General features: G+C 43.9%; 1 protein-coding gene across 5 annotated transcripts in view; it reads right to left on the bottom strand.

Annotated features, from left to right (window-relative positions):
- The window catches only part of cadm1a (cell adhesion molecule 1a), a 425,433-nt gene that overhangs the window by 35,641 nt on the left and 365,613 nt on the right, over positions 1-24,179 (bottom strand). For 3 of the 5 annotated variants that reach the window (XM_055875692.1, XM_055875687.1, XM_055875698.1), the window contains 4 exons: positions 23,925-24,083; positions 17,385-17,481; positions 14,613-14,785; positions 5,123-5,209 (listed from right to left, as the gene is read on the bottom strand). In XM_055875692.1, coding sequence (XP_055731667.1) covers positions 5,123-5,209; positions 14,613-14,785; positions 17,385-17,481; positions 23,925-24,083 — 516 coding nt within the window. The remainder of the gene's footprint in view (positions 1-5,122; positions 5,210-14,612; positions 14,786-17,384; positions 17,482-23,924; positions 24,084-24,179) is intronic. The other 2 variants (XM_055875705.1, XM_055875712.1) reach the window with 1 other exon arrangement.

The following is a 24,179-nucleotide window of genomic DNA, read 5'->3' as shown; positions in this document are numbered from 1 at the left end:
CTAAGTTGAAAACCTAATACAATCGAATGGTTATAGTTAGGGCTCTATTCAATCTGTATTGCTGAAGTGTTACAGATTGAGTGATAGAAATGTAAATGTCATTTCCTATTGAGCCGTCATCTGCAGCGTTTACCGTGAATGCAGTCTCCACTAACGCCGAAACATTGCTGTAACACTGAATTTCCACAATACGGATTGAATAGAGCACTTAGTCCACAATAGTATGGCAACCAAGATGTCGTATTGACCTGATAATTGACTTTAAATGTAGTTGAATAATGATGATTTGTGGCATCATCGTGTTGTGTTGTCATGCTCATGCGACTGTCACGTTCTGAGCTTAGTTACTTTGTTATGTCTTTATTTTAGTTTGGTCAAGGCGTGAGTTGGGGTGGGCATTCTATGTTGTTTTTTCTATGTTTTGTTCTATTTCTATGTGTTTGGCCTAGTATGGTTCTCAATCAGAGGCAGGTGTCAGTCGTTATATTTAGGTAGCCTGCTTGTCATTGTGTGTTGTGGGTGATTATTTTCTGTATACTGGATATCACCTTACAGGACTGTTGCGTTTCATTCTCCTTTGTTATTTTGTTTAGTGTTCTATGTTTAATAGATATAATGATGAACACTTACCACGCTGTGCTTTGGTCCTCACCTTTTTCCAACCACGACGAGTGTTACAGTGACCCTTTTCAGGAAGCTAGGCGTATGTCGCACATCACTACTTCAGAGAGGCATTTGAACTTCTTAAAAGTTCGATCAAAATGTGTTTTTTTCTCTGGCAGAAATGCTGCCCCCTGGAACATGTGAACTTACATGTACCTTAATAACAAACGTGTATTCCATCTGTAAATACGAATACAATTATGAGCCTAGTTGGTTTAGCTATGGATAAAGGGGGGAACTTTCCCGATGGCCAGGATTGGCTGAGATAATGGATGGGCTGGACATGCTGGGAGATGAGTTTGGATTGGTCTGCCAATGCAGCATGCTTCTGTCTATAAAGTGACCTGATCAGTATGTGTTGATAATCCTTTCTACCGTGGCTTTTTTGAAAGGTTTAACGTTAGCCATCAAGAACTAGAAAAGTTGTGCTACTTTTCTCAACAACATTGATACCCTGAATATAGCAGGTGCCATCGACAGATCATTTTGAGAAAAAAATCTGCACACGCCACGGTCAGTGTGAACCGGAATGACTTGACACAATGCTGGCCAAACAAAAGTTAAATGGTTCCAGTCTGCCGTCGTTTTCATTGCAAGTTAAAGCATACTGTTCGCTAGCTAGCGAACGTTAGTTTGCTGGCTTGCTATCTAACGTTACGTGTATGATCTGTGTAGTAATATTATTCGAATCAGAAAACCATTTGCATTGCTAGTTATAGCCTAATGTTAGCTAGCTAGTTAACATTGAACCTAGTTGGTTAGCTTTAGCAGTTATGACAATCAGTTTGTATTGGTAGTAGTACGAGTTGAGATTATGCTGGTTCATTGTTCAGCTAGCTAGCTAGCTACATGTCCAAACAAAAGACTCTACTTTGCCAGATGATTACACAACCTACCAAGTCAGCCAGGTTTGTCTGGGGGTGATTACGGCCATTTAGTGTATTTCATGTGTACATGTGTACATGTCTAAACAATATTGACCCATCCACTTAGCTAGATGGTGGTTATAGCATTTATTTCACATGAACCATCCATTAGACAAGTGTGTCAGGGTAAGCGTCATCTAATAATTATCTGGACACTTCCTGTTTTTGATATTGCTACTATGCACATATGCACTGTACCGCTTACACCTTCTGTATCCTGTGCATCTGACAAATAAACTTAGATTGTATTTGATATAGTGTGTGTTTACCAGAGACAGTAATGTGAAGAACAACATGACCTGCACCAAAGTCAGATTAGGATATAGCCCAAGGACTAGATAAAGTGTATTTTTAGTTTTTCCATATTGTAGGCTACTACTTGAAATCGTTGGTTGTTTACTACACCACTCACTCTGTTTAGCACATGGCCTCACATGTATCCTCGAAGAGATGGGTGGGGCTAAGACTTAAGAGGGTGTGAACGATGCTGAACAAAGAAGAGCTCTCCAGTTGGTGTATCAAAATATTCAAGGGCCATTTTCTCAAAAGTGGGGTTAATCAAAAGTGGGGTTTGTCAACTTTCAAAGCAGAATTTCATTCCCATTGTTCCTTAACTGCAGTGTATGATATACAATTTAGCTCTGAGTCTCTACTTTTATCCAATGTAAAAAACACAATTTAAAATTTTGCTACGTAGGACCGAATACAGATGGTGGGTCACATATACGCTTTTGGACAGAGAAAGGAAACACAGTTGATCATAGTGACAGGCCACAACCATGTCCAAAACTAATTTAACGGATTGTTTCAACATCAATTATAGATCAACTGGTTGACTCACAGCCTACAAATACCAGGGCCTATTGTCCATGTAGTCGTATTCATTCATTCTGATCTAAAAGGCAAAACTGATCTTAGAATAGCACCCTTACTCTGAGATGCTCGGTACATACGGCCTCAGATCTAGAGGACTCATTGGTACCTTGTCAGTGTTTCTCCTAGACAGAAACCAATTCAAGTTTGGGGGGCATTAAAGTAAGCCAAAGCAATAGTAAGGACAGACATTGAATCTGCAGTAACTGGTTTTGAGGAGAGGTGAGCCAAGATTACAGGAGTTGTAACAGAAAAAGGAAATATATTGCCTGTTCATTGCAACAGGTACACGATAATACAAGAAAGGCAGGGGAGAGATCAGAGCTAAATGTATCACTGTACCTGCATTCTGTATAACAGGAAATAGGATCAAACGAGGGATTACATGAACGATGTGCCGACATTCACATCATGAATGTATTCTGATGACGACGCCAGGGACGGTTAACTTTTCGCATATATCGCTTTTGCGACTAAGTTGATTGCGAATGTATTTTGAGGAGTGGCAAGGGACATGAACTTTTCCAGTCACTAAGGCTGCGATTACACAGGCAGCCCAATTCAGATTTTTTTCCCTCACTAATTGGTCTTTTGAGCAAATAGATTAGCTCTGAAAAAGTGCTGATGTGAAAAGATCTGATGTGATTGATGAAAACATCAATTCATGGAAAAAAGATAAGAATTGGGCTGCCTGTGTGAATGCTGCCTAAGAGTGATATGCACCTCATTTGGGGAAAGACGAGTCTATTTGTCTAAAGGACATGAATGTGAATAGCTGGATGGGAAGAGAAGGGAGTCGTCTGCCTGTCCCCATCTCCGCTCTTTTGTTTGAGCGTATGAAAATATGCCGGCATTGTCAACCCGCAGGAAACACAAAGGAGATATGTAATCCCTGGCTCAGACAGGGCAGGATACAGCCCAGATCGTGATAAGCTTGTGGGAGCAACAGGAGAGGGAGAGAGAGAGAAAGAGAGGGGTGATTCAAGGCCAGGACAGGCCAAAAATATTTTTTGTATCTCAGATTGTTCTGTCAATGTTCACATATAAACTTCACTGGGAGGAATGATATTTGTCATGCTTTTTACATTTGTATCACATTTTTTTTAACATAATGATGAGCTTGGCCATGTTAGGTACTTTTAGACCTATACATGCCTCCTGTAAGATCTTACGATCCGTGAAGTGGACATGATACAGACAACATCTTGGTGTCATTATACTCCTAATAGTGTGCTTTAACATATGGAGTATGTCTAGATTCCGAAATACAATTTTTCACATTCATTTATAAAAACTATTATCTCAAAAACACCCTTTTCATTTTAAGACACATTGTTTGGAACAATATACTGTACAAGTACATACCATTTCCAGAGTGGGCTCTCTGCTAATTTTAAATTATAATCTATTTTATGAGCAACACCAACACAGTAAATGGGAAAACGGATTCAAACGGAACTCCCTCTGCTGCTGATTTTCTGAAAGTGCAATCCTAAAGGAGGGTTGGGATTGGTTAATGACCTATTATGTCAATTCCTATGTATAAAATTGGTCATATCATTAAAAGTACCAGAGTCCACTCTGGAAATTTGACATGTTTGAAGAGTATATTGTTCCAAACAAGTAGCCTAGTGGTTAGAGCATTGGGCCAGTAACTAGTAAAGGTTGCTGGATTGAATCCCGGAGTTGACAATGTAAAAATCAGTCGTTCCGGTAGGCTGTCATTGTAAATAAGAATTGGTTCTTAACTGACTTGCCTAGTTAAATAAAGGTTGCATTTGAAAAAAAATAAGAAAAAGGCTACTGTTTAGATATTCATATTTTTATGTTGAATAAATTAATGTGAACATTTGTTTTTCTGAATCTAGATATACTCCATATTTGAGCGCACACATAAGATGTTGTCTGTATCATGTACGGTTCACAGATCACAGGGTCTTACAGGAGGCATATATAGGTCTAAATAGGGCCTAAAATGTCCGCTTTCATCTTTAAAAATTTAAAAGAATTGTGATACAAATGTAAAAAGCATGTCAAACATCCTTCCCTCTAATTAACTTTCTATGTGAAAATTGCCAGAACAATCTGAGACCTAGAATATTTTTTGGGGGTGTGGAATCGCCCAGGAATAGATGGAGGGAGAGGGGGAGAATACAGAGGGAGGGCGAGAAAGGGGGGAGAGAGGGGGAGAAGAAGAAAAGGATAGAGAGAGAGCGGCTGAACATTTTAGTGAGAGAAATGTGATGGGCGCGAGCGGGCGGATGATGAGTGCCATTGACAGCCCCGCGCTGCAGTGGGAGGAGGGAGCCTAGGCCTGGCCCCTCCAGTGCCACTCTGTTATTATTATCGTTCCTCAGAATCTTATCAGGACTGGCTGACGGAAAATATTTATCTCTTTTCCTCACACTCTCTTTCTTGTTTGCTCACAAACACACACACGGGCATGCACTAGGGGGTGTCAGGTCACACGTTACAGTGGGTAATGGTAACTGTAGAATGAGAACACATACATACGCATGCACTCACACAGTGTGGATGGTGGAAGTGGTGGTGTTTGTGGTGAGGGTCGGGTTTGGTGGGTATGAGGGTATCGCATATGCACACAAAACGCACGCACAACCACAAAACACACAGGGAGGTGGTGGGGGGTGATACTGTACCTGCAGTGGCTTCAGGGAGGGAGATGGTTGTGGTGGTGGGAGTGGTGGTAGTAGCTGTAGTGGGTATAGGGGTAGTGGTTGGGGCATCTGGATGAAGAAAACAAATACATGACAGACAAGGAAACTAATGAGTAAACCATGAAAACAAAAGACACAATGAAACAGAACTGGGTCCAAATACTATTTGAAACCTTTCAAATACTTGTAGTGTTTGCTTTACCCCATCTAGATGTCCAGATGGGCAGGGTTTGCATTTCTGAGACTATTGTATTGGTCCATGAAGCCAGCCAGCTTAATCGAGCACAGATAAAATATTTGAAATGATTTCAAATAGTATTTGAGCCCAGGTCTGCAATAATATGAAACAATTGTGATGGGGAAATTATTCATTCATACCAGTGGCAGTGCATTTGTTTGCCTTTAAGCCTGTCATAAACCAAGCTATATCATTATTTTTAAGCTAAATTAAGGGATTATTTCCGGGTGGTTCAGGTTAGGGTGTCCAAATGTGTCAATTAATCTCTCCCACGGATGCTGTTGGCATGATAATAATAACAAGCCCATCACAAGTTAAAACAGAAAAAAACTGCAGTACTTTCGTAAAGTATTCAGACTCCTTCCCTTTTTCACATTTTGTTATGTTACAGCCTCATTCTAAAATTGATTAAATACTTTTTTTTGTCAATCTACACACAATACCCCAAAATGACAAAGCGGAAACAGGTTTTTATCAATTCTATCAAATTTATAAAAACAAACAGAAATACCTACATAAGTATTCAGACCCTTTGCTCTGATACTCGAAATTGAGCTCAGGTGTATCCTGTTTCCGATTGGAGTCCACCTGTGGTACATGATTTGGAAAGTCACACACCTGCCTATATAAGGTCCCACAGTTGACAGTGCGTGTCAGAGCAAAAACCAAGCTATGAGGTCGAAGGAATTGTCTGTAGAACTCTGAGACAGGATTGTGTCGAGGCACAGATCTGGGGAAGGGTACCAAAACGTTTCTGCAGCATTGAAGTTCCCCAAGAACACAGCGGCCTCCATCATTCTTAAATGGAAGAAGTTTGGAACCACCAAGTCTCTTCCTAGAGCTGGCCGCCCGGCCAAACTGAGCAATTGGGAGAAAAGGGCCTTTGTCAGGGAAGTGACCATGAACCCGATGGTTACCCTGACAGAGCTCCAGAGTTCCTCTATGGAGATGGGAGAACCTTCCAGAAGGACAACCATCTCCGCAGCACTCAACCAATCGGGCCTTTATGGTAGAGTGGCCAGACAGAAGCCACTCCTCAATAAAAGGCACTTGACAGCCTTCTTGGAGTTTGCCAAAAGGCACCTAAAGGACTCTCAGACCATGAGAAACAAGATTCTCTGGTCTGATGAAACCAAGATTTAACTTAATTCCTACGGTGCAGCATGGTGGCGGCAACCTCATCCTGTGGGGATATTTTTCAGCGGCAGGGACCTGGAGACTAGTCAGGATCGATGGAAAGATGAACGGAGCAAAGTACAGAGAGATCCTTGATGAAAACCTGCTCCAGAGCGCTCAGGACTGGGGTGAAGGTTCAACTTCCAACAGGACAACGACCGTAAGCACACAGCCAAGACAACACAGAAGTGGTTTCAGGACAAGTCTCTGAATGTCCTTGAGTAGCCCAGCCAAAACCCGGACCGATCGAACCTCTCTGGAGAGACCTGAAAATAGCTGTGCAGTGACCATCCCCATCCAACGTGACAAAGCTTGAGAGGATCTGCAGAGAAGAATGGGAGAAACTCCCCAAATACAGGTGTGCTAAGCTTGTAGTGTCATACTCAAGAAGACTCGAGGCTGTAATCACTGCCAGAGGTGCTTCAACAAAGTACTGAGTAAAGGGTCTGAATACTTATGTAAATATGATATTTCATATTATTAAAAACACATATTTTTTTTTACACAAACTTCTCCAAAATTGTTTTTGCTTTGTCATTGTGGGGTATTGTTTATAGATTGATGAGGGGAAAAAACGATTTAATCAATTTTAGAATAAGGCTGTAACGTAACAAAATGTGGAATAAGTGAAGCGGTGTGAATACTTGCCAAATGCACTGTATAAAACCAAAACTCAATAATTAAAAAAAACATGATGGACATGATAAGTGATGAAAATACACTGTCCAAGTCTCAAAACATCAACAAACATACAAAGTGGCGCAATGTGAGGTCCGATGGAGGGAGGGACGTTCAGCACACAGACTTTCAACTCAAGGACTACCCCCCAGTTGCATTTTCCATTTACTTCATTAGTCGACTCGACCCCCCACCAATAACTGTAGGGGGAAATCAAAAGTGACATTCTCTCAGTCGGACTGGTGGTGCTGCATTGATAAGAACTTGGGGCTGAGGCTTGCGGTGAGGAGAGAGCCTTGTCACTTGTCATGCTGCTCAGTTGCCTGAGAGTGTAGCGAAAAACAGGGGGAAGTGTTAAAGGAGTGCAGAGAGCGAGTGATTGCAGCATTTTTTTCCCAAGGATGAGAGACACAATCAAACAGGTTAATGAAACGAGGGGAAATAAAGAGTGAGAGAGAGAGAGGGGGATGGAGAGAAGGAGAGAGATGGAGTGAAATAGAGTTAGAGAGTATTTTCTGTTGTGCTAACAGGCGTGAATGGTGACGTGCGCGCACGGCCGCACAACTGTTTGCCTGTCTGTCCTCGTCCAGCCAGACAGATACCACTGTGTTAACATCTGTGGAGGTGGGTGGAAATTGGCCGACAGCTTCCCTTCCTCATTCCCTCTCTGCTTTCCTTGTTGTCTGAGTTCTATCAGAACATCACGGCAGGAGGGCCCAGAGACACTTTCCAACAGACGTGGAGGACTTGGAGGACTGGGAGGCTGGCAGGGACACATCAGAGAGACGGTGACGGCAAAAACGTAGTCTTCAAACATGCCGTGTTTACCAAGCCTTTCAAATATCACTGACAGGATACACAAAAATATTTGAAATTCCTCATTCCAAATGCATGTCAATTAAATTCAATGAATACTACCCATCCCTGCAGGAAAATGCAGCTTGAAAGTAAAGAAATTGAGAAATAGTGTTTGTATTTGCTGAAATGGAGGGGTCACTTTCTCCTCCGTTTTTATTGCTTTTGGTTGTTCTGACTGACAGTTTGTAATACTAGCTGCAACTTGTGTGTCTGAAATTAGCATATGCTGGTGGACTGTTTTCATAGGTTTTGAATGATTTCGGATAGCTTTGGCAATGACTTCACGTCAACTTTCAGAATTTTCCCATAGGGCTCTGGTCAAAACTAGTGCACTATATGGAAATATGGTGCCTTTTGATGCAACCAAGGCTATTGAACTACAGATGTAGGATCTTAATTGTACCACTCTGTTGCAGGAGAAATTCCCTGTAATGCAGGAAATGTAAAACGTCTAGGGTATTTGAGGTCTGTAATTTCCAGACTTGATTTCCCCCAAACGAAAGATATATCAATCACTACAAAAATTTCCATTCATTAAAATCCACATGATAATTCACATTTCCTGTTGCTGAAAATTGTCTCAAATTAAGATCCTGTATCTTGCAACACTTTCATTTACTCTCGTGCAAACACATAACTCTAATCCTGACACTAACCTAACCATAACCAATAGATTTGCTGGTGCCATTTCCATTCTAGTTTTCCTGATTGAAACACCCATTCTTTCATTTTACTAAGATCCATCAAATCACAGTGGGCATCAATCGATCTTTCCAAATATTCCTTCACGTCAACAACACTCAAAGGTGGCGGCCATCTTGTGATCCAAGGTTCACCTTCCCTCTACTACAGTACACTTAGGCTACCGTTGGTATATCTGTTGCACATTCCCTCTTACCTACTTGTTGTGTAACAACAAGGCACTGTATCTCAGTGCAAGAGGTGTCACTACAGACCCTGGTTCGATTCCAGGCTGTATCGCAACGTGATTGGGAGTCCCATAGGGCGGCGCACAATTGGCCCAGCGTCGTCCGGGTTAGGGTTTGGCCGGGGTAGGCCGTCATTGTAAATAAGAGTTTGTTCATAACTGACTTGCCTAGTTAAATAAAGGTTAAATCATGACATGTATGCGTATGTGATAGATGCAAACACACACACACTAGATGTTAATGTTTTTAAATGTATGTAAATTGTAAAGTATTTTGTCTGTAATGTCTTTTTCATTATGTGTCGGACCCCAGTAAGACTAGCTGTAGCCATTGGCGTCGGTTAATGTGGATACTAATAAAAATTGAATAAAAGGGGGAGGGGTGGACGAGTTTGGTGGCATATTTCTCCAAGGGAGAGGTACTTGAAGAGATTTGTATGTTTGACATGTCAATAAAGTACTTTTATGGATCATGGGTTGTCAGAGCTAAGTTGTTACCTGTCCCAAACTCCCTGTGATTAACAAGGCATGCCTTGACAGGGCAGTTGCTTTCACGCTGTTTCTCGGAACAGTGCACCCATGTTGATTACCTTTGCCAAAGGTGAGACAGAAGGTGGCTTGGGGAGTAGTGGAGTGATAAGTTTCTACATTAACGGAGGAATTGAGCTTGGCATTAAGAAATGGGAAATAGATTGGTGAAGTGCTTGATTGTAGTTGATCACCTTGTCAGTGTAAAGGAGTATATTTAAACTGCAGTATATTTAGGTACATTCGACAAAGAGGAACAGTTGTAATATATTTTATTGTAATATATTATGTTTGGCTCCCAGAGTCCTTCATGGTTGTTCAGCCTATATTTTGTTAATGACCAGTTAATCGTTTGGATATTCCCTCCACAAAGTACATTCATCTTCACCCAACACATTATAAAATAGATACATGTGTAAAGAAGTGAGTAATTCAATGTGAGAGAAAGCTAGAGAGATGTGCAAAGTCTCGAGAATCCAGCCAGGAGCGGTTTCAGAAGCAAACCAAGCCGGCCTTGAGGTGATCTGAATTTGTATTCAAACACACTCTCTAATATTCATTTTTAATTACTAACAAAGAACATATTCCATTCCTGTAAACAGAGGGTTGAAAAAACAATGGCTGAACGAACAAATAGGGAAGCCTATCTTGCGGCGGGAGCCGGCTAACTGGGCTTGCGCCACTGATGAGTTTCACACGTGTCAGGATCTGACAAACTTGAGCTCAGAAGTGACGCTACTTAATTGGTTTTATCCCGTAATAAACTGTGAGGCCCAGCAGATGTTTGGGATCATCGGTGTCAATAGCTCATTAAAAACTTGGCAGCGATAATAAGATCTATACTTTCCCTGCTTCCCACCCTCAAAACAAGCTCGACTGGAGTGAATGTTCACCAAGGTGTCCCTTATAAAATGAAGCACTCCATGCTACCCGCTTTTCCAATGATGTTGTATCAAATGTAGTGGAAGCGTACAGAGTTTTAAATATGGGGAGCTGCGAGTGAGTTTTCCTGTTAAGTCACTGTGGATTGTTTACCAGAGCAGATTATGAATCAGCATCCCGGGCCCAGAGAGCTTGGAGCGGAGGCTGCATTAAAATAGTGGGACTGCCTGACAGAGACAGAGAATATCATTCCACAGTCAAGCTAAATGCTAAGAAACTCAAGAAATGGAGAGTTTCTCACTTCCAGTGTCTCTTGGTTTTATCCCCTTAGACAGCTGAGTACAAACAGACCTCTGGAAATTAGCTGAGGTGATACAGCCGAGACACACAGATGTAGGGAGGAGAGAGGCAAGCAGGCAAAGTCTCAATTAATCCTTTTTTTAAATGTATCCTTTATTTAACTAGGCAAGTCAGTTAAGAACAAATTCCTATTTACAATGACGGCCTAGGAACAGTGGGTTAACTGCCTTGGCCAGGGGCAGAAGAACAGATTTTTACCTTGTCAGCTCGGGGATTAAATCTAGCAACCTTTCGGTTACCGGCCCAACGCTCTAACTACAAGGCTACCTGCCACCCCTTTAACCAAGGGATTGGTGTGGGAGTGGCAAACTGGCACATGTGGGGTTAGTATAAGAATCTCACTCAATAAGGGTCAGAGTAAAAGTCAATGAAGAAAACACAGAACAATCTGGCTAATAGAGCACTTAAAGTATAGTGTACTTTGGGCTGTTGATTTCCCTACTAGCCACCTGCTGGAGTCACACAGCTTTACATATTGGAGAGAAGCAGGAAGAGTGGAAAGAAATCCGGTCAAATCTCCTAAATGTCTACCAAACATTCTCTTCCTGAGCTCATTAATTGTGTATCGCCTTGGGTTTCCAATGTCCAAAGGCGAAAACAGATTGAAGTGGTAAACGAAAGAGCCACACGGTATGTCAAGGACGAAACCCAGGTACAGCTTTCGTTCAGACAGAAATCACTCCTTTTCTTACTCAATCATTCCAGAGTTATGAAGAAGTGTGGAGATGCCCAGAGAGCTTGGAGCGGAGGCTGCATTAAAATACTGGGACTGCCTGACAGAGACAGAGAATATCATTCCAGAGAGTTATGAAGTGTGGAGATGGGTGAAATACATTACACTACAGCACAATAACACTAACTAAAACACTAACTAACTAATAACACTCTCCCACTCCCAAAAGAGCGCCAAGGGGGTAGTTGACTCCAATTTAAAAGCTTATGAACAGCACGGGGGAGTGACCGCCCCCCCTATTCACCCTGGCAGATAGCAGGCGACTCTTACCGAGGCCCTTCTGTCGCCTGCACAGCAATGGGACGGTGCCCGGCATTCGCCGCGCAAAGAACCTCTCCCAAATCTGCCAGCTGCACGATATGACAAACAAGATTGATGGGGCCTCTCTTCTCCTAACTAGGAGGAGTGGAGGAAAAAAGAAGAGGGGAGGAAAATAACTAGTCTCTGGCAACGGCACCACGCTAACAACGGTCATTGGAAGCCAACGGCACACCTGCAGCGAATGCTTGTCTCACGCAATCAACGGGTGGACAATTACGCGTTAATAAAGAAGGTGTGGAGGTTACAAGGGGGAAAGTCCCTCGTCGAGACAACTCATCTGTTTTGAATGGCATCCTTTTGTATGTTTACTTAATTGTGTTCATTTTCGTGCAGGGGGAGACTGACAATGGGATCCCTCTGCAAATTAGCCACCTTTGCAGGACTAAATCAATGTCATCTTGCATTGTGGGAAGCAGTACACTGCACTAATTATGCAATTGGTTGTTATTCAACCAGAAAGATGAAGAGGAGCTCTCTCTTCCATATGGAAGGCTGATATTTCTATACATTTGCATGTCTGCAGATGGGCGTGTCACAGTAGCCAATAGCCATCTCTGACATGATCTAATAGTCTACCATTGATCTCAGGATATCTTCCTTGTAAATTGAAGCGCCAGCCGACCCCTAACCAGGAGGAAATATTGGCCCCCAGAATCTAATGAAAGAGCACAAGACCCTGGTTAAGAATGGGGGTTGGAGGAGGGTGTCAAGATGAGATAATTTATAGCTTCATTATAATGGCTGGCTGATGATATTGGTTCTGGCTGTGGCAGGACTGCACATGTTGTTTCCCTACAGCTGCTGTCCTGTAGATTGTCTCCAGTTAGGCTTCCTGATCGTGAATTACACCTGATGCGTGGCGACCGGGATGCTGCCTTACATTGCTTGGCTGCCTCTAGAGAGTAAACAACTGTAAAACACGTGTTGTTGCCTGGCCGGGAAAAAAAATATGTTTCCTTATACTAGGTTAGGGTGTGCGGCAAAAGGTTGCTGTTTTGAATCCCCGTGCCGGCAAGGTGGAAAAATCTGCCGTTCTGCACTTGAGCAGGGCAGTTAACCCCCAACAACTGCCCCCTATGAGCCGTGGACATCGATTAAGGCAGCCCCTCGCAACTCTCTGATTAAATGCGGAAGACACATTTCAGTTGAATGCATTCAGTTGTGCAACTGACTAGGTATCCCCCTTTCCCTTAATAGGAAACGGTGTCTCTTTATTTGCGACAATATTTTTCATTATGTTCTTCATTTTCCAAGCCAGCGTGTAGATAGGTTGAAGACAAAAAAGGTTCCTGTAAAGGGTCCGATACATTTGTTCAGCTCTGGCTGTGTGTCTCCTTACAGGGGGAATGAATACTGTACCGGCCACACAACAATATGACTTACAGCTTGACTCAGGTCGGGTGTTGGTGGTTGGGATAAACACAGAAAAGCACATACTCCAGACCAGTTTAGGGGAGTGTATCGTCAACAGTAGCAATCAATCTTCAGCGCCGATGTTGACGCCAGGGGCAGGAGGAGGAAACCCCCGGAAGCATCGCAGGAGGACGGGGAGGAAGTGTAGAGAGCTGAGAGAACTAGAGCGACATGCCGCCGGGCACGGCGCAATAAAAGCCAGAGATAGTAAAGGAAGGAGGTCCTCTTTATTGGGTTAGAGACGCCTCTGTAAACTGGTTGCTAAATCTCATCCGACTGCAGGGCCCCACCAATTTTCCTTTACCGACGGGCCGCTTGAAGAAATGGGTACCGGGGAATGCATTCTTTCTCCCGGTAACCAGGTTAGTGTCAACTGCCCTGCCGTTGCTCTCCATCACTTAGCTTCACAATAGTCAGGGAAACAAACGTATTAGAGGGATGGGGGCCGGGGTTATATCAGTTCTGCCTGTCAACTAAGGGGAGACAGGGTGGGATGGGGCGGGGCGGGATGCTGAGGCTTCTTGACTTACTGTACGTGAGCTTTGATGGGTTCAGGAGTGAAATTCCGTGGGAGGTTTCAATGGGAAATGATGGAAGGGGGGAAAAGTGTATTACACATTTCCAGACCACTCCAACCTAGAGGATATTGAGGCCCCCACTGAGCATACTGGGACGGTAATAACTTAAATGGATTTCCTATTGTAATTTCCCCTGACAGGAAAGTGCATTATAGTGAAAATGTGTAGTACCAGTGTGGTTAATACTTGAAATAAAAACTGTTTACTACAAAAAGCCCTGAATATGTCACACATGCATTTTTCAATGTTGGCTACTGTTGAGATTAAATGCAGGTATTGTCGTATACCAAATTTTTCAAAATACAATACATGTTTAACAAGTGCGATAAAAAGGTGGAGACATAATCTTCACAAGCCCTGTTGTTTTACCGTGTTCGTCATTAACACCACCTCCTGCTCTTCCATTGTAAATAACATCCATTCAGCGATTTGTTCCTGTGTCAGTCAACAAGTCCTTTTTTTCAGTCCATTAATGCCCTCAAAATAGCAGCCAAATAATTTATCCTGCAAGCTTAGTACGATTTGGTAAGCGATATCTGCCAAGTCAATTTGCCGGATGGAAAATGACCAGATTAGATGGGAATGTCCTGCAAGGGAGGAATGTCATTGGAATCAATGGTATTGAACCGTGTTCAGATAACGCTGTCAGGAGAGGGGGATAGAGAGAGAGGGTGCTGGGAGGTAGGTACCATACACACGTAGAGTATGTATGTAGTCATAAGAGAGGGAGAGAGATAAAGACAGAGAGAGCACTGAATCGAGAGGTACGAGGTATGTACCATAGACATAGAGGATGTAGTCGTCATACGACTCGCCCACTGAGTTGGCAGCGAAGCAGCGGTAGGTGCCGTTGTAGGTCTTGTTGAGGTTCTCGATGTACAGGTCCGGGCCGGTGATGAGGGCGTGTGAGGGCAGATCGTCGTCCACCTTCACCCAGTTGATCTGCTGGGGACTAGAGAGAGAGAGAGGGAGAGAGACAGACAGAGAGACAGACAGAGAGAGAGAGAGACAGAGAAAGGACAGCAATGTCACTCAGTGATTAAATAATATGTGTTTGGACTTAATACGCGTTTGGACTTTTGGGACTAGTCTATTGGCTGGCTACACGGGAAAAAGAGGAGACATTAATGTCACTGGTCACGCGCATTGTTTCCCCTAGACCTGGATGTTGAATATTTTTAAATCATGGGATTAATTAATTGGTTCCTTTGTACTTCCTTTTTTATGGCACATCTGATAGGGTGCATCCTTTAGGATAAACATCAACACACCCAATGAGATTCTTTCACCTTGCCAAACTATACTGAACAAAAATATAAACGCAACATGTCAAGTATTTGTCCCATGTTAGATTGGGTTGAAAAAAAAAATCCCAGAAATGTTCCATATGCACAAAAAGCTTATTTCTCTCAAATTATGTGCACAAATGTGTTTACATCCCTGTTAGTGAGCGTTTATCCTTTGCCAAGAGAATCCATCCACCTGACAAGTGTGGCATATCAAGAAGCTGGTTAAATAGCATGATCATTACACAGGTGCACCTTGTGTTGGGGACAATAAACTGCCACAAAAACGTGCAGTTCTGTCACACAACACAATGCCACCGATGGCTCAAGTTTTAAGGGAGTGTGCAATTGACATGCTGACTGCAGGAATGTCCACCAGAGCTGTTGCCAGAGAATTTATTGTTAATGTCTCTCTCATAAGCTGCCTCCAATGTCGTTTTAGATAATATGGCAGTACGTCCAACCGGCCTCACAACCGCAGACCACGTGTAACCACTCCAGCCCAGGACATCCATATCTGACTTCTTCACCTGAGGGATCGTCTGAGACCAGCCAACTGGACAGCTGATGAAACGGATGAGTATTTCTGTCTGTAATAAAGCCCTTTTGTGGGAAAAACGAATTCTGATTGGCTGGGCCTAGCTCCCAAGTGGGTGGGCCTATGCCCTCCCAGGTCCATCCATTGCTGTGCCCCTGTCCAGTCATGTGAAATCCATAGATCAGGGCTTAATGACTTTATTTGAAATTAACTGATTTCCTTATACGAACTTGAAATTGTTGCATTTATATTTTTGTTCAGTATATTTGTGTGTGTGTGTGTGTTCATAGCTGTGTGTGTGTGTTGAACTGTGTGAGCTATTAGTTGGGTAGACTTTAATCTTCCTGGCCTCTCGACGTGGTTAACTACATTACCCAGCCATATTTGTTCCCCAGCTACCTTGGCAGGAAGCTTACATGAAGTGCTGGATCTGGATCCCATTTCTTTGACGATGAGTTATGTGAGAAGAACCAGACGGCACAAGGGAAAAAAAACAACAAAGCACCTCTTAGCTCTGTTCTGCTCTCACAACCTTCAATGGCGGGTTTGCTAGCTAGCTAGCGCACCGTTATTTCCCCTGAGTGGGCGCCGAGGCCTCTCCCTTGTTGTTCTGTTTTTGTGTTGCCGTTTAAACTTGTTCCCTCCTTTTGAAAAAACTTTTTGGGGGGAGAATGAGGGAGGGAGGGAGGGAGAGAGAGAAAAGGGAGGAAGAGAGAGTAAGGGAGAGAAATATGAAAAAAAGCACTAAGCCACGAAAACAAAAGAGCAGTTTGAGCTCAATAACAGTTGATCTCCCGCCTTTGTGGCTGGGTGAAAAAACAACATTTGATGGCGAAGGCGGCGGGCGGCTCGAGAAAGCAAATCAGAACCCCTCGTCAGGGCGAGAATCTTAGGTAGCCGGAATCAGAGGTTAAATATACACACACAGCGTCGGCCGCTTCTGCCGCGCTCCCGATACGGAGTAAGGAGAAATGACCTAGAAAAAATGGTTTACTGAGGAAGAGGGGATGACACAAGAGAGATACAGACTGTGGGGGAATGGAGAGAGGGAGAATGGGCGGCTAGAATACAAATGGACACACACGGCCAGAGCCCGCCACTATCTGGCCGCAGTAATGAGTGCAGAGAACTCTCACGGGCTCTAATGAAAATGACTTCCAATTCTCTGGCCCACTGTATTGATTGTATTTTCATCTTTATTAAATGAATACGGGTGAAAGCCGCCTTGTCTCTCCCTGCTGAGTGCAAAACTTGAAGGGGGAAAGGGAGGGAGGTGTGCGTGTGGTGTGTGTGTAGTCTGTGTCTGTCAAAATGTGGAAATGTTAGAGGTCTCCCTTCACAATTATTGTGCCTCGGGACTAGAGGATGGGTAATGATGTAATGTCTTCGCAGGGATCATAAGTCTGACAGCATCACGTTTCCACTACGACCGGCCACCGATTGCTCCCTGAGCTACGGGCGGGCGTTTCCGTCTCTGCATGCGTCCGTCTTCAACGCATTTACAAGCCCACAACCACACTGTGCTACACCTGGAGCATGTGTAGTATGCTAATAACAGAGGCTGTGAGCTAACAGGAAGAGGGGAGGGGGAGCAGTTTCCCCTTTGGAAAAATATGAAAAATACATTCAACCTACTCCGTACTAGCCATAAATATTCATACACGTACATCAGTAAACCCGTGGAGGTGTGTGAAGGTGTCGATATGTAAAACGTGTGCGCGTCTTACTGGGGTTTGCCTTTGGCCTGGCATGACAGCTCCATGTTCTGTCCTTCCCTTGGCAGCCCATCAGGAAACTCCACTACAATCTTCACCTCTGGTTTATCTGTGGAAGGAGAGGAAGGGGAAAAGAGAGAGAGAGAGGTAGGAAGAGAGTGCGTCAATGTAATATGCAAGTCATTAGTGCCATTACAAGTTTATCAAGTAGGTAGGCTCTAGTCTACTTAATGTTTCTTCATTCCAAGTTGATGCAGGCCACACAATGTGAAATGTAAGGACGTGTGGTTGGGAGGTTCACGAAACAAATGTAAAAAAAATTGGAGCAAAATGTATGAATATTGTATAAAAAAAAGACAGTTCTAAAGCTTCAGGTACAAACTCAGCGTTTGTATTGTAGTTTGGTAAATCTTTGTTTGAAACTATATTTTTATCTATCAACACGTTGCTATTATTTGGGCTCCCGAGTGGCGCAGTGGTTTAAGGCGCTGTATCTCAGTGCTAGAGGTGTCACTACAGACATCCTGTTTCGAATCCAGGCTGTATCGCAACCGGCCGTGATTGGGAGTCCCATAGGGCGGCGCACAATTGGCCCAGTGACGTCCTGGTTTGGCCGGTGTAGGCCGTCATTGTAAATAAGAATTTGTTCCTAACTGACTTGCCATGTTAAATGAAGGTTAAATAAAAAGTATCTATGCAATGCTAAGGCCTTTCAGAGTTTGGGCCTCAATAAGTACCAGTGGAGGCTGGTGGATGGGAAAATCTGCTCCTTACTATCCATTACAATGACACCATCCAATGGTTTCTCCCTCCAGCAGCCTACACTGGTAAGTAGCCTACACAGAACACCCTCAAACTGGCCACGTTCTCCTACTGTATCCTCCTATCTTCACAGCAGCACACTGTCCACTTCCAACGGATGCTCCAAGCCTCTCCTCTCTCCTCTCCGGTGGTGCAGTTTGTCAACAGTCCATGGGACCGACAGCAGGCTACAGCTACACCATTGACCTTTCTGGTCTATCAGTAACAACCTTTAGCTCGTCCATTAACATGACTGGCCGTCATACGCAGACTGCAGAATGGACAGGTTTGGCCAGGTTCTACTCCCCACCACCCGGTGATAGACAACAGGTAAAGGGATGGATTTGACGCAGATGTGTCGTCCATAGCTGTTTTTACAACATTTGCTGTGAAAAGAAACAGGCTTGTGGCATGTTGCCTACGGGGGAGTTGGAGGGATTGTGAAGGGACTGTTTGAGGCGAGGTTGTCATTATTGTACGCAACCTCGACGATTTGACAGATTCTGGCCTTCAGGTTGCGGTAGTGTGTGAAGGAGTGTCCCACAGCGAACCTATACTGTTTATTTTTAAGTGTTGGTTAGTCGTCCAGTCGATACCGATTCGTTTATTTAGAGATGTTCTTTTGCAGGGTGAAATTAGTTGAATTTCAATATGTCCCTTCGGGACTTTAGCCACAGTTGCCGTAATGTTTATGAACTTCCAACACTATCTGCCGTCCTTGCAGTATCCGGGGAAGGCAACGAGATGAAAGAGAAAATAAAGCTTCCTCGCTAACAAGACGTCTGGACCTCAAAGACGCTTTGGACGCTTTATGTAAGAAAGCCATAAATGTCCTCTCAACAACATTTAAGACAGAAACAGGATGATAAAAGTGGGTAAATCAGTCGGGGCTGCCTTTTAATGTTGCCTTACAGTAAGTTAACACTAATAAGGCCCCCCTTTGCTCCCTTTGGCAGAACTCCAACTCGCCTGCCGTGTTCAGAAGAAAGAGCAGCCTCTGTATTATGTACAGAGCTAATGAGAGCAAGGGGAGGAAAAACAGAGAGATAGAGGGAGAGAAGAGGAAGGGAGAGAAGGAAAAGAAAGATAGACAGACAGGGAGAGAGCGAGTGAGAGAAAGACAGAGAGCGACACAGAGGGGGAAGAAAGAGAGAGAGGGAAGTGAAAGAGAGAAAGGGAAGAAAGAGAGAGAGAGGGAATAGAAAGAGGCAAGCGAGAGCGGTGGGTGGCAGGGCGATAAAGAAAAAGTGAAAAGAGCTGCAATTTGAATTTGAGGCAGAGTGAATGGAAAAGATGTGAGAGAAGGAAGAGAGAAAGAAAGAGAAGAAAGAGAGAGAAAGTCAAAGAAAGCACACCATTACCTCCCTTTCATTAACAGTGCCCAGGCAGCAACGGCTGGCGTGGACCACGAGAATAAAACACACACAGTATGGCTAATGCACTCCTGCTGGGTGTTGTGTTAATATGACCATCATTATCATCACATTCATCATCATCATCAGGTTGTAATGCAACAAAATAGGAAAAATGCCAAGGGGGATGAATACTTTTGCAAGGCACTGTACCCATAAGAGAGGCAGTTTGGGCATGTTATTAGGGCTAAACTAACCATAGTTTGGAAATGTATCCAAAACACCAGTCTCAACGTCAACAATGAAGAGGCGACTCCGGGATGCTGGCCTTCTAGGCAGAGTTCCTCTGTCCAGTGTTCTTTTGCCTATTTTAATTTTTTCTTTTTATTGGCCAGTCTGAGATATGGCCTTTTCTTTGCAACTGCCTAGAAGGCCAGCATCCCGGAGTCGCCTCTTCACTGTTGACGTTGAGACTGGTGTTTTGCGGGTACTATTTAATGAAGCTGCCAGTTGAGGACTTGTGAGGCGTCTGTTTCTCAAACTAGACACTCTAATGTACCTCGACTAACCGGTGCCCCCGCACATTGACTCTGTACCGGAACCCCCTGTATATAGCCTCTCTACTGTTATTTTATTGTTGCTCCTAAATTATTTGTTATATTTCTCTTTTTTTTCTTCTTAAAACTGCATTGTTGGTTAAGGGCTTGTAAGTCAGCATTTCACATGTGACAAATAAAGTATGATTTGTGTCCAAACTTTTGACTGGTATTGTAGATTAGATATTTCTGTATTTCATTATCAATACATTTGCTGAATTTTTATTTGATTTGCACAAAGCGAGGTCTATACAGAAATGGTTTGTCAAGGTCAAGAACTTGACTGGCCTGCACAGAGCCTGACCTCAACCACCTTCGGGATGAATTGGAACGCCGACTGCGAGCCAGGCCTAACTGCCCAACATCAGTGCCTGACCTTACTAATGCTCATGGCTGAATGAAAGCAATGTTCCAACATCTAGTGGAACGCCTTCCCAGAAGAGTGGAGGCTGTTAAAGCAGCAAAGGGGGGACCAACTCCATATTAACACCCATTATTTTTGGAATGAGATATTCGACAAGCAGGTGTCAACATACTTTTGGTCATGTAGTGTATATTTGCCTATTCTGCTCAGTGTTTGACCTGTTGATGGGTTCATTTCCCGAGGAGTATTTGGGTACTTTCACTAAGACTGATGTTGTTGTCCCCAGGGCTTCTGTAGTTGAAGTTGCTGTACTTGCAGATCACTAAATATGTTAACAGCGGAGCTCCACTATCCGGTCAACACACAGCAATCTGCAGGCCATCCATCTGTCCAAATTACAGCCCTGGCAGAGGCTGTGCCACTCTGTCTGGCACCATTTACATTTTACTCATTTAGCAGACGCTCTTATTCAGAGCGACTTACAGGCTCAATTAGGATTAAGTACCTTGTTCAAGGGCACATCAACAGATTTTTCATCTAGTCGGCTCGGGGATTTGAACCAGCAACCCTTTCGGTTACTGGCCCAACATTCTTAACCACTAGGATACCTGCCGGCTACCTGCCACTATGTTGGTTGGACAGGCATGTACTGTTTTTAATAGAAAGAACTTTGTTTCAGGCTTGTTCGCTTCTACACTGCACTCTCCCAAAGGTTCTTGAAACCACTTCGCTCTCTTGTGGTGTGTGGATTAAAATGAATACAATGCAATGCAGAGGGTTGGTACTGACAAAAGACACTACAGTACATCCCTGAATTGTCCTCTCACTGCAGTGTAATATCTCCTGTCCTTGTCATCTTCAAAATGTCCTCATGAAACTAGAGGTTTAGTGTTTTGATGGCTACAGTACCAGTGTCTGTCTCGGAGTTGTCCCATCTTAAACTCGCTAGACACACACACGCTCCGGTGACTTCCTGGTATTACCACTTGGAGAAAATGAGAGCGTCTCTATTGTCCAGGGAGACGACCATTATCATTATGCTAACAGAATTATTTGCTTTATTATCTGCGTCCCCCAGCATCACTCAAGCCTCGGCCATCCATCTGCCATGGGCAGCTGAACTAGTGACCCCTTGGAGGAAGGGGGGGGGGGGGGGGGGGGAGCAACAGAGCGGTAGGGCAACCCTGCTTACCTTGCCCAGCAAGCCATCAATATTATTACTGGACTTATTTAATATCCCTGGCCATGTTTTTTCTATTTTTTATGTGCACTCAATAATTTTTTGCCCCGACAGCCAGGCAAGGCGAAGTGTCTGGTGAGAGCGCACAAGTCGGACCGTGGAATGAGAACTTGTAGAATTTGGGCTGCTGGCTGGCTCACCTTGGAGGAGAATTTCAAGAATTTGGAATGATAGTTCATTATCACATTATTTTGTAGTAGTCACTAAAATGTAGAATCCAATTGCCGCCATATTGTTGGGACCATGTGAAATTGTGTAACATCTAACCGTATCCGCTCTTCCCTTTCCATATTTATCCAGCGCAATATGAATAAGTACTTGTGCGAGCGTGACAGTAGGGGCATCCCAACCAGGCTCTGCAGAAGCAGTTGGAGGGGCAGCCTAGAGAACCAGGCTGTCCCAGGGCTCACGTAGTGGAATTTGCTGTACTTGCAGATCACTAAATATTTCAACAGCGGAGCTCAACCCGGCCGCTCCACTGTCCAAACTTTTCGGTCAACACACAGCAATCTGCAGGCCGTCCAGGAGTCCAAATTACAGCCCTGGCAGAGGCTGTGCCACTGACTGGGTGATGGGCGTGGCGCAACATTGGTCAGACGGGCATGTACCCTTTTTACGAGAGAGAACTTTGTTTCAGGCTTGGGATGTGTTAGTTTCTACACTGCACTCTCACAAAAGTTATTGAAACCACTTTGCTCGAAACTTGTGGTGTGTGGATTAAAATTAAACCATTACATGCAATGCAGAGGGTTGGTACTGACAAAAGACACTACAGTACATCCCTCAATTGTCCTCTCACTGCAGTGTAATATCTCCTGTCCTTGTCATCTTCAAAATGTCCTCATGAAACTAGAGGTTTAGTGTTTTGATGGCTACAGTACCAGTGTCTGTCTCGGAGTTGTCCCATCTTAAACTCGCTAGACACACACACGCCCCGGTGACTTCCTGGTATTACCACTTGGGGAAAATGAGAGCGTCTCTATTGTCCAGGGAGACGACCATTATCATTATGCTAACAGAATTATTTTCTTTATTATCTGCTTCCCCCAGCAGCACTCAAGCCTCGGCCATCCATCTGCCATGGGCAGCTGAACTAGTGACCCCATGGAGGAAGGGGGGGGGGGGGGGCAACAGAGCAGTAGGGGAACCCTGCTTACCTTGCCCAGCAAGCCATCAATATTATTACTGGACTTATTTAATATCCATGGCCATGTTTTTTCTATTTTCTATGGCAGAAAGAAGTCTATTAGGCCAGCCTGTGCACTCAATGACTTCAACATTGATTGCTTTTGCCTGCCCCAACAGCATGGCAAGGCGATGTTTCTGATGAGAGCGCGCAAGGCGGACTGTGGAATGAGAACGGGTAGAATTTGGGCTGCTGGCTGGCTCACCTTGGAGGACAATTTTAAGAATTTGGAATGATAGTTCATTATCGCACAATTTTTTTTGTATTCGCTAAAATTTCAAATCCAATTGCCACCATATTGGTAGTTCAATGTGAAACATTGAACCGTATCCTCTCTTCCCCTTCCATATCTATCCAGCGCAATGTGAAAAAAGTACTTGTGCGAACGTGACAGCAGGGGCAGCCCAACCAAGCTCTGCAGAAGCAGTTGAGAGGGGCAGCCTAGAGAACCAGTCTGCTACTGTAATGGGAGCGTGGCCAAATGTCACGACGAGGCACATGAGCCCGTCTCTTCCAAGGAAGAGTCAGATGGAGCATCCTTGTTTATTTTGTATGTCAAGTTTTGGAAGGAAAGGCAAGAGAAAATACCGTTACCCTTTTGTGTAGATAATGGTATCTGAAGCCTAGGTCTTCAGCCCAAAGGCCAAGTCAAGCACTTCAAGCACTTCAGGACCTTACCCATTGTATCATAATGCCACTACTGCATATTAAACATAGGCCAAACATTCAGTTGGTTGATTTTAGTTCCTGAAATGCAGTCTGAAGGCCTTTGTCTGTCGTCTCAGGTTGGACAAAGGCCTCTGAGAACATTTTTCAAAGAAAAAGGGCAAACTTGTGTTGGGTGCAAAAAAGTATGGATAGACGAAGTTCAGTTAACATATGTGGAACAACAAAATCTAAAATGATTTCCCTCAATCAGTAGAAAACCCATGCTCTCCATACGTTTTCGTATAATATGTGCAAAGAATATTTCTGTAAAAATAGACAGGGTTTGAGTGTCGGCCCATACTCACAATGTACCACAAGGTACGTCTGGGCCTGGACATCTTTGACGGCTGGGTGGTCCACGATGCACACCACGGGCACACCGTCGTCCTCCTTGGTGACGGTGAACGTCAGCTGGCTGGTCACGGTGAACATGGTGTCGTACGTCTCCTCTACCTTCGACTTACCTGGGAGGGAAAATGAAGACAGACACATTTAAAGGTCCACTGTGTGTTATTTACAGCCATTTTCTATTATAATTTAGTTGTTTTTGGAATTGAGTG

This window comes from Salvelinus fontinalis, chromosome 2, assembly GCF_029448725.1.
Source record: "Salvelinus fontinalis isolate EN_2023a chromosome 2, ASM2944872v1, whole genome shotgun sequence".
In the NCBI taxonomy this organism is placed as follows: Eukaryota; Metazoa; Chordata; class Actinopteri; order Salmoniformes; family Salmonidae; genus Salvelinus; species Salvelinus fontinalis.
Note: the sequence above shows the minus strand (reverse complement) of the source record. Positions and strands in the feature narration are given on the sequence as shown.